The sequence below is a fragment of the Besnoitia besnoiti genome (assembly GCF_002563875.1).
Source record: "Besnoitia besnoiti strain Bb-Ger1 chromosome Unknown contig00015, whole genome shotgun sequence".
Taxonomy (NCBI): domain Eukaryota; phylum Apicomplexa; class Conoidasida; order Eucoccidiorida; family Sarcocystidae; genus Besnoitia; species Besnoitia besnoiti.
Window position 1 is genome coordinate 300,036 of NW_021703917.1, and position 10,441 is coordinate 310,476.

At 60.5% G+C, this 10,441-nt stretch overlaps 2 protein-coding genes across 2 annotated transcripts; one reads left to right on the plus strand and one right to left on the minus strand.

The window, feature by feature from the left end:
* Positions 1-2,721, plus strand: BESB_027500 (uncharacterized protein; the record flags this gene model as incomplete). Its single annotated transcript, XM_029361424.1, has 4 exons — positions 1-333; positions 797-911; positions 1,345-1,452; positions 1,775-2,721. The coding sequence occupies 4 exons, from the start codon at positions 1-3 to the stop codon at positions 2,719-2,721; spliced, it is 1,503 nt and encodes a 500-aa protein (XP_029215324.1).
* A 2,164-nt stretch (positions 2,722-4,885) lies between these two features.
* BESB_027510 (uncharacterized protein) lies at positions 4,886-10,441 on the minus strand (the record flags this gene model as incomplete). The annotated part of the gene is made up of 6 exons (XM_029361425.1): positions 4,886-5,215; positions 5,670-5,745; positions 6,513-6,729; positions 7,289-7,583; positions 8,010-8,077; positions 8,449-10,441. The coding sequence occupies 6 exons, from the start codon at positions 10,439-10,441 to the stop codon at positions 4,886-4,888; spliced, it is 2,979 nt and encodes a 992-aa protein (XP_029215325.1).

Consider the following 10,441-nt stretch of genomic DNA (forward strand, 5'->3'; position numbering starts at 1 on the left):
ATGAGTCTGCGCCGACGCGTCGACACGTGCTCGCCCTACTCGCGGCTCTCGCTGTCGCCGCGCCCTTTCGAAAAAGAGAGTCTGGGAGGAAAGGAGCCGGAGGAAGCGAAACTTTCGCCTTCTGCGTTGTCCTCGCTGTCGGACGACCCGATCGCGCCCTCTAAGCATGCCTCCCCGCCATGTGTGCCGAAGTCGCTGCCGGGGTCGCCCACCGATTCGCCGCGTTCGCTGGATCGATTCCTCGCGCGCGTGGCGGGGGATCTCGAACTCGACGGCCGCGCCGTAGCTGACATCAAGGCACGCCTCAAAACCTCCCATATTATCACTGAAAAGGTGAGCGCTAAACACGAAAGTCGAAAAAAGGAAACAGATTGGCCAGAGGGACAGGCACCTCTGAGTGGCGCTGCGCAAGGAACCTGGAACAACTTGTACTCTTAAACCTCGATATACACTGTCGAGTTCTCTTCTTCCTACTTTAGCGCTAGGCTTTATGTCCTCACACTCGTACCCCTTTCCTCGCCACGACTTCCTCGCTGCGAAGGAATCAGCGCCTTTCTTCTCGAGATATATCGAATTACGTCTTTCCGCCGTGGTGCTCAGGCGTTCCGGCTTTCTCTCTCTCTTTCGCTCTTTCAGCTGTGTGTTTTGTTTCCTTTCTCTCCACGATGTTTTTCGCTCTGCTCAGGCGTTCCGGCTTTCTCTCTCTCTTTCGCTCTTTCAGCTGTGTGTTTTGTTTCCTTTCTCTCCACGATGTTTTTCGCTCTGCCTGTCTCGTTGCTCGCTGCTTTCTGCCCAGGAGCTGAGGGAGGCAGTTGCTGAACGGCGTCTTTGCGGACTGCTGCATCCGTACATCTCAGAGGCCATTGCGGCTTGCGTCTGCGGCCACCCGATTCCTTTCTTCGACCTTGATGGTGAGTTTTCTTTCGGTTCCTCGCCTCTGCGTCGGTGCCTTCCGCGCGTCCACCCTGGCTCGGACCTTCCGCACGCGTCGTGCACTTTATCCGAACTCCGGCCTCGAATGGCTTCCTAATACGCATATTTGTATGTATGTATGTATGTATGTATGTATGTATGTATGTATGTATGTATGTATATTTATCATTTTATATATACATGCACTCCGTTTCAGTATGCTACTGCGCGTAACGCAGCGCATTCGTGTGCCTCTCGGGGCGGAGGGAAGAGTTGTGCTGCCCGTCCCAGCTTTATCGAAATCCCCTCTCTGTGGCAGGAGTTACCTCGACCCTTTGCAGAATGCCTGCCGACTCTCCGTAGGACTACGCTTTCGATTTTAACATTCTCTCTTAGGTTGCTTTCGACTTGCAATTTTTATTTCCTCTGCAGATTACTCGGAGTCGAAAATCGAAATCCGGAATCCGTCCAACTTCCGCAACGGAGCTCTGTTCGTTCATCGCATTGCCCCAGTCCCAGGCACTCGCAAAGGGAAGATCGGTGAGGGATTTCGCGGCGACTGCCGCTAAGAACGAAGAGCTGCTCAAGAAAATCAAGGCAGTTGCATTCGTCTTATCAGCCTACCCTTCGCTTGACATCCGCGTTCTGCCGCTGCGCGTCTCTCTTCTCGTGGCGCGCTGCGCGGCTCGTTTGCTGTCCAATGCAGAGCTCTGTCGCGTGTGTGCGCAAGCCGAGAGGCCACGGGCGCAAGAGAGAGAGGGGGGTTTGCGTGTGTGATGAAACTCTTCGCGTTCCGCGGTCTTCTTTGCCGCCTTTCAAGCTGTGCCCACGCATGCGCGGTCTCCGTGTCTGTCGCATGCAGCGGTGACGTGGGCGTTCGACTTGGACTTGGAGAGAACGACTGTGGCGGAGTTGCTTCAGCGCCTCGAGGCTCTCGTGCCGGATGTGCCTGTGGAGCGCATGCGGCTGGTCTTCAACGGCTTCACCATGGCCGCGACGAGCACGCTGGGCTCCTACGACGTTGTCGCCGGCGACACGCTGTATCTTTACACCCTGCGGAGCCCTAACACGCAGGTCTCCTTCCTCTGCGGGCCGCGCCACGGCCCGCCCCCTGTAGTCCTTCCCTCGGCGGGCGCCGCCTGCCTGCCCTCGACAGCCCTCGCCTCGCCCCTCGCGCCTGCTGCGCCTGTTGCGCCGTACGCGGTCGCGGCGGCGCCTGGGTTTCCGGCCTGCGCCTCAGTCCCCGTGGCTTCGCCGGTCTGCGGGCTCGACGGGGCGGAACGAGGGTCGAGCTCGTTGGAGTCCGCGCCGTCGCTGAGTCAGAGCTCTCTCTCGAGCGCAGCTTCGACAGTGGCGCCTGTGCTGTGGACCGCGTCTCCCTGCCAACCTGCCGCAGTGGGCGCAGCAGCCCCTGGGGCGCCTCCACAGGCGGCGCCGACGCTTGAGCTCAGACACGCCCAAGCCGTGTTGCCGCCGTCACTGCCCGGCGCGGTGCTTCCCGCATCCATGCTGGCGCCCAGCCTGCAGCACGTGGCGGCGAGCGCCTCGCTGTTCCCTGCGGCCTACGCGCCAGCGCCGTTCGCCCCTGCAGCGGTGTGTCCCCAGGCGACCAGCAGCTGCGTAGGCGCGCAGAACCCGCTGACGATAGGCCAGCGAGGAGACATGTGTCTCCTGCCGCAGGCCTACGACCGCCGCGTAGAGACCTGCAGCTGCGGGGCCTGCACTGCCTTCCGGTACACGCCGATCGCGCCCCTGACACCCTCCTGCGCAAACTGCCCCGAGGGGGCGCAGTATGCGACGAGGCGGTGACGCCCGCGCCTGCAGGGCCACGGTGGCCGCGAGCGGAAGGCCATCTCACTCCAAGAAGAGGGGTCGGGGTGGACGAGCCCAAGGCGACTGGCCCGACTTCGACAGGGGAGGCCCAGGTCGGCCTCAACGGAACATGCGGTGGGGAAGCCAGGGAGTGCTGTAGCCTTTTCGACACGACAGGATACCGGCCGTGTGGAAAAGGCTACAGCACGGGGCGCTGCGCCTGTGGCGGCTGGGATCTCGCGCTTTCCTTCATCCTGGAAAGACGTCCAAAAAGGGACGCCACAAGCTGAGAGAGAGGCGCCTTTGGTGGCCGTGGAGCAGCTTTCGGCGGCCCTAAGCCCCTCTTGACTTAATTTTTAAACCGGTGGCGTTACTTCCTAAAAAGGAGTTTCTTGATTCAGGCAGCTACATCGCCTTCAGCAAGGGTTCGGTCGCCGCGCTCGGGAGAGGCACCGGCGCATGCGTTTCTGCCGCACACAGGCTTTGGATCGAGAAACATTAGAGACGCTTTTCTACTCGCATCCGTCGCTGGACAACCAGATGGCGGAGAGGAAGGAGACGCTGTTGTGCGGTGCGCGCTGGCAAAGCCCGGCGGACCGGTCTGCGTGACCTCAGCCGATCAGTGGGGACGTGCTGAGTTCTGTACACCTCCCCGCTTCGGCACGCGAGTTTGCTTCTGCGCGGCCGCCTGGAGTCAGTGCGAGCGTATGCGACGAACGAACGAAGCGACGTCTATAGATAGGGAAGTATGCATTTTGTGTGAGGGTCAGGTCGTGCACGTCTCGGTGATCGCAAAGGGTCCAGATGCGTTTCGTTTGCGTGTATATGCTCAGACACAAGCACCTGCTTTTGATACATTTATATTTGAATTTACTTATTTATGCGCGCATTGTTGGAGCATCCATCCAATGCGTATCGAGAGCGGCAATGTTGGGCGGACGCAGACGTTTCGGCGGCCCCTGTTTGGTCCGAGTGCGAAGGGGGGGATAGAGCCGCTTGCCGCACGCGTCGATCGCAGCCGAGGCTCCGCAGCCGCCGGTCCTCCAGCTCCCACTGCGACTTCGGGAGGCGAGGAGTTGTGCTCGTGGGGCCAGGCGTCCACCGTTGGAAACAACTGTGCACGACTGAGTCTTCGCGAGACGCAAATCCGTTGTAAATGTCACGCACCGAGCTGACGCCATCAATCGTCACTCGACGCGCCTTCGCAGAGTCTAGCCGCGCAGCCAGACACTCCAATTGCTTTCATGCTCTCACCTGCGTCGACTGCGCACGCGTTGCCACAGAAACAGAACTGAGCTGGATTCTCCGTAGCGCGATCTCCAGTCTGCATTTTGTCTCAGGACCGGTTTAGGGTTTCCAAAGCCGAAGTCCTCTCGAGACGAGCGCAACCTGAGCTTCAGAGGCAGAAGACTGGCGTCACGCACACGCCCAGCTAGCGACAGGACGCACGCCGCTACCTAGTCGTTCGCCACCCCGCCCGCCGAGGGACGGAGGTGCTGCGGCGCAGCTTGAGTGGCTCACGCACCGGCGCCTGTCAGGCAGAAAGGACGGGGAAGCAGGAGACGCTCTCTGAAGCCCCGGAAGTCGCGGCATATAGCAGGGAGACCGACACATCCAGCTCGCTGCAGGATTTTTCCTTGGACGTCCTTGTGTGTCATGCTTTAGGAAAAGACCTCCGTACACGACACAGTAGACATGGGCGTGAGTTTCGAGCAGTTGAGAGGAGACACGAAGATCTCTGCTCAGCTGCGCCGCCACCTCGGCACGAGCTCACTCCCTGCGATAGCAAACGTGGAAAATGTTTTAAAAGCAAAATATCGCGTGCGAGAAGCACCTGCGTCTGTGCGTTGCCTCGGCTCCCCCCGCTGCCGCGCATAGGGCAGCTGCGTGGGCGCCTCTCCGAAGTCTAAACGTTCACTGAATTCGAAAGCGCGCGCTGGCGCTGGCCGCCCTGCACGAGAGGACCAGCCGTTCCTTTCCCTCTAAGCCGCTTCAATTTTCAAAGCGACTCCTTCTTCATTATTCTGCAGCCGAGACTTGCCGCCCCGCCTTTGTGCCTGCCTGGCACGCCGTCGCCCACATCCGCACCTGCCCTCTGCAGGACTCGTTCTCGGCTTCCACAGCTGCGTTTCCAGTTATTCTGGCAGCCAGTTTCAGGCATTCACGCCTGTGTAGGCCACTCCCCAAAGAGCAACTCGTAGATCTCGCCCCAGTTCTGCGCCACATACAGCACCCGACAGCGCCCGCGCCGCTCCCCCCCCGCGGCCTCCGCCTGCGAGGGAAACTCCGCGACTGCAGCGGGGCAGCAGCAGCAGGTCTCTCGGGAGGGGAGACGGAAGCGAAAGCTCCCTCGCGCTCGCGACGCACGCGAGGAGCTCGTGGCAGACGGAAAGGAAGAAGAAAGAGTCGCCTGGTGCTGCTGAAGCTGCCGCCGGAAATTCTCAGTCAGCCACGCGAGCGGGCGTAAAACTACCCCGCCGTGGAAGAGAACCTGAGAAGGAGGACGCGGAAACAACCCAACGACGCACACAGTGAAGGCGACGAGAGGAAAGAACAGACACAAACACCCGCCCTGGCCTCCGCCCGCGTGACGGTGGTCCTCTGAAGACGCGAGGAGAGAAAAATGCAAAAATGGAGACCAACCACAGGTCACACACAGGGAGGGACGCGACGTGGAGTGACACATCACGTCGGAGGAGAGGGTCAGACAGGCGCAGCACGAGGACAGCCGCAAAATGCAACGGGGAGGAACTGACGAAGAGAGACCGACGCCCTGAGCCGGCCGAGGCGAGTGGCGCTATGTGGGCAAGAAAAAAATGCGCAGAAGTTCCCTGAGCGCTCGTCTACAGCGCCAGAGAAAAGCGACGAAAAAAGCACAAACCGAGACATTTGAGAGGCACCTGACATGAGAGATGCCTAAAAGTCAATCAGGGCTTCCCTCTCACCCCTTCCAGCTTTCGGTTCGGCGAGCCCATGATGATGCCGATGTCCGCTTCGAGAAGGGCGAGGATGTCCGCATACCTAAACACAGAAAACATTCATCGTCCGCGTGGTTCGTTGCCGCCGAAACCGAAAAAACCCGTAATCGAGAAGAAAAATCGAGCGGAATAAGGAACACAACGCCAGACAGCAAACTTTCCACCCAGAGCCGCTGCCGGTGTGCAGCGAGTGGACATGCAAAAAGTCGCCAATGCATGCGTACGTCTATCCGAGTGTGTCTTCTCTATATTCGTCCATATGTGTAGATACAACGCCACAGGGAGTATATGCGCCCCAGGCACAAATCAAAACAGAGAAATGCTGTCTGCGATACACGTGAATCGAGATTCGCGCTGGATACTCCACTCGGATGAGAGGGCACTTTCAGAGCGGCGCTTCACGCTGCTCTGCAGAAAATGGACATTCGACTCCCGAAAGACTGAATAGGGAAAACCACGAACTATGCTGAGGCTGTTGCAGAAGATGAGCACATTTATCGGCACCGGAGAGACACGAGAGAATCCAGATACGAAATCACTGTACGGAAACAACGAAGCCTATGCTGTTCAAGCGCTTGAAAAGCAGAAAGAGAAGGACATGCACAGCAGGAGAAACGAGAAACGAATCACACGACGCCAGAGACGGGACTGACGCACCCCACACCGTGGATGCGCGGCGCAGAAAAATCACGAGAAAAGCAAAATCAGGTTCGCGACACAAGCTGCACCTCTCCATAACCCCTCCATTCATGCCTCGCCGAGCCAGTTCGCTACCCTCCCTCAGACAGGCTTCTTTCCTTTCTTTCGTACGTGTCGCCGACAAAGACAAGCCAGTAGCGATCTCTGTCGCCTCTCTTTTCGTGCCTTGTTCCCCGCGAAGCGTCTCCTTCGAGGCCCGTGGCGTTCGGTGCTTGCGCGCCTTCTGCCGCGTCGAAACGCCGCCTCATAAGCCTCAGAGCCTCCTTCCGGGTGTGCCGCGTAAATCTGCGCTTCGCGTCCAGCGTCACGCAGCGCGGTTCAACGACGCCTGCACACCGCGCGACACACGAAACAGAAAAAGTGGAGACACCCGCGAGGCTGCTGCAGGCGAAGGAAGGGAAAAAGTGAATCCAGGAGGAGGGGCCGCCGCTTGCGCCACGGCAGCGCTTCCTCCTCGAGTCACTTTCTCTCTAAACCCTAAACCCTAGACGGCGTAAGCACGCAGGACGCGCTTGCGTGCGCCGCCTCACTGGAGAAGGAAGCTGGAACTTTCCGGAGAGGCAAACTGACACAAAAGGCGACCAAAAACCCCTGCCCGGCTAAAGCGCGAAAGCCGAACAGACCCCACACACGCGCCTTGCGCGCTATCTACAACAGCGCATGCACTCTGCTGTCTCCTACCCCCACTGAGAGATGATGTTATCAAGGATCTGCTGTGCCTCTGGTAGGATCTCGAGTGGACGTTGCTACCTCCTCCAGCCCGCACGCGCCTCCGCGTCGGCGCCGTTATACTCAGAGACAGCCGCGGGACTGGAGCGCAGCCGCGGAGACGCGGCGCTCGCCGACAGGCTGCTATAGACGCGAACGAGGCGGCGACGCAAGCCTACCTGTGCTGATTCCGTTTTCATCGAAGACGAGCTCGTTTGCGTAAAATTGAATCCCCTCCACGAGCGCAGTCGCCGCCCACGTCGCCGACAACTCTCGCGTGTCCTCGCCCTCGTCTTCGCCCTCTCCCTCGCCCGCCTGGGCTGCCTCTGGGCGTCTCCGCTGTCTCCTTTCGGCGAGGCATGAGGAGAGAGTCTCCGAGACAGCGTGCCGCAGCGTCACCGCCAGCAGGCGCGAACTCCAGGAGTGAGAAATGAACGTGACCGGTTTGCCCAGGGCACGCAGGCGAACAATCGTCTGTGGGGGAACCGCAGGCCAGACAGACAGCTCAAGGACTTCGTCGCGAGTCCAGCAGCGACCCAGGGAGGGAGAGGCTCCACTTTTTTGCATCAAACGCGCAGGTATATCTATCGTCTAACCGCGCAGAGACTCTCTGCGTGCGCCTCGATCGCAGCGCAGCTCATGCCGACTTTGGGCGAGCGCCGCCCTCGCTTTCTTGGGTGCACTCTTTGATCCTGTTGGTTAAGTCGCAAACTTCCCACGAAGAGGCCGCGACACCAGACACGTGCGTGACAGACTCCTCTGCACTACGCACGGGTTTTCAGCTATGTTGAGCTATGCAGACTCACATCTATACAAACGAATACTCCACATGCGTAAAGAGCACGGGCGTCTGCAGACCTGCAGGCATCCATCGGCTGCGCTGCGGGACCCGTGCCTCACCTCGAGCGCCACCGGTTTGATGAGCGAAATCGAGTTCGCCACCTCGAGGAGGTCAGATTCGAAAGTGTCTGACCAGGAAACATCGGCCGCGAAAAACACGCAACACTGCGCGTTGTTGCCCCCGCCGATCTCTTCGTTTCGACTGGATTGCGCGACGGATCAACTTTCCCCTCTCTGTCTCATATCGCTGCCCGCGAGTCGGACTTCAAATCACCCCCTGTCTGCTCTCTCTGAGTCACACAGGGGCCTCTGCGCCTTGATTCTTTCCCAGTTTCCTATTCCCTCTTTCGCGGCTTTCTCCGTGGTCGGCGCGTCCTCTCTTCTCTGTTTTGCCGACCCCTTTCTGGCTTCGTGCTGCGCCTTTCCCGCCACCCTCTCATCTCCTTTCAGGTCAGTTTCCACGCATTTGTGTTCGTTTAGCGTTTCCTTCGTCGCTTACCTCTGCGGATGCCCTGCAGGATGAACCGCGTAAGCGGCGTGTTGGCCATTTCCTGCTCGTACGCGTCAAGTTCCTCGACAGCGTGGCGCAGCCCCGCGGCGACGCCCTTCAGGCCGCGCGGGCCTTCCCCGGCGCCCACTTTCGCGTCATCTCCTGCCGCCCCCTCTGGCGTTCGCGCCGCCCGTTGCTCTTCTGCAGCCTGTGCGCCGGTCGCCAGTGGCGAGAAGGAAAGAGAGGAGCTCGGCGAAGAAACACTCGAGGCGAGGGAGGAAGAAGGTGAGACCGACGCACTCGGCGAGACCGGAGCGCCGTGCCGGTGTGCATACCTCGTCGCGTCCTCTTTCTCTGCTTCGACTGTCGCGGGGCACGCGCAGAGCCCACCGAGTTCACCCAGCCAACGCGAACTGTCTCCACTCCGCGTCGCGCGCGCCTTCTCGCCTTGGGATCCGGAGTCTGCCGGCAGGGTCGAAAGGAGTCGAGTCATGATCTTCTTGACGCCGGCGCTGTAGATTTTCACGGCTTCGTCCACAGCTGCATCAAAGACCGCAGGGTCGCTTGCGCGCTTCTTTGCGAGAGCAAAGAGAGTGACGCACGTGTCGACGTACTCCTCTTGCGGCGGCTCCTCCTTCTGCGCTGCCACGAGGGCGTGTTCGGTGCCGGTTCCTTCAGGCGTCGAGCCTTCCTCGGCGTCGCGGCCTGCGCCCTGTGGAGTCTCCTGGCGCGGGGCCGGGCGCTGTGTGTCTGTCACAGTTCCGTCGAAGTCGGTGGCGAGGCCAAGGACCTGTTCGGCAATCCCCTGAAAGACCTCCGGCTCGTAGGCGCCGCCGCCGGCGGCCTCGCTGCCCTTCGCCCTCCCACCTGTCTCTCCCTCTACGCTCACCCCTCTCGGGCTCGTCTCCCTGGCCTCGTCGGCCCCCACACCCGGCTCTCGCCGTGTCGCGGCCATCTGGACACCGCGCAGAGACAGGGTATTCGCCGTCTCGTCGCCTGCCATGAACAGGCGCCTGCTCGTGTCGTTCCGCAGCGAGAGAGCCGACGGAGGAATGCGAAAGCACTTCAGGATATCCTTGACGAGGCTGGCGGTGGCAGCTTGCAAAAGCGCCCCTGCGTCTATCCCTGCCAAGCGGCCAGAGCGGGATCGCTCAGACTCTCCCTGACGCCCGGCGCCGCCTTTCCCAGAAGGCTGGTTTACCACAAACAGAGTAGACACGCCGTCTGAAAACGCGGGGCGAGCTGCGAGCGAAGGAACGACATGAGCGCCTTCGGGCTCGGGCAGCGACCAAGTGCCATCCCCGAGGTTTGCCGCCTGTCCCATGAAGTCGAGAGACGCCTTTACGGCGACACTCGCCTCCGCGCCGCTGCGCCCACTCTCCTGGGCCTTGTCTGTCGCGAAACCCGCCGCAGCCGTGGCGCGTACGCGTGCGCCTACGGGCGTTGCTTCTGGCAGCGTTTTGAGACTCTCATCCAGCGGCGGCACTCCTGCGTCTCCAAGCGCGCCCACGACATCCGAGAAGGATCGCCGTCCGTCCGCACCATCTTTCGATGACTCCTCGAAGTTGGAGTCATTAGCGGTAGCGGCAGGGAAGGAAGACGGCAGGGGTCGACGCGAGTGTCGCTCCTCTTCTTCCGCCACGCCTTCCGCGGAAACGTCCGCGGCTACCTCCTTCAGGGTGGGGCTGCCTGAGTCGCTGACTACTTTCGCGCCAGGCTCTCGCGCGCTGGCAGCCGCTGCAGCCAGTAACGACCCGCCAAAAAGAGGCACGCGACACGGCGTTTCAAAGCCCCCGCAAAAGCAGGCAAGAGACACGTGGATGCAAAAGACCACGAGTAACCTGAGCGACAAAACCTTGGCACGTTTTGACTTCGCTGCCAACAACTGCCAAAGCGGCGTCCACACCTCCCGGTGTATGTACACCTCAGATTCACTCGGGCTGCATCCCCGCGGCAGCGCGCGGTCACACCACTCGGACCTGGCGGGGAACACAGTCATCAT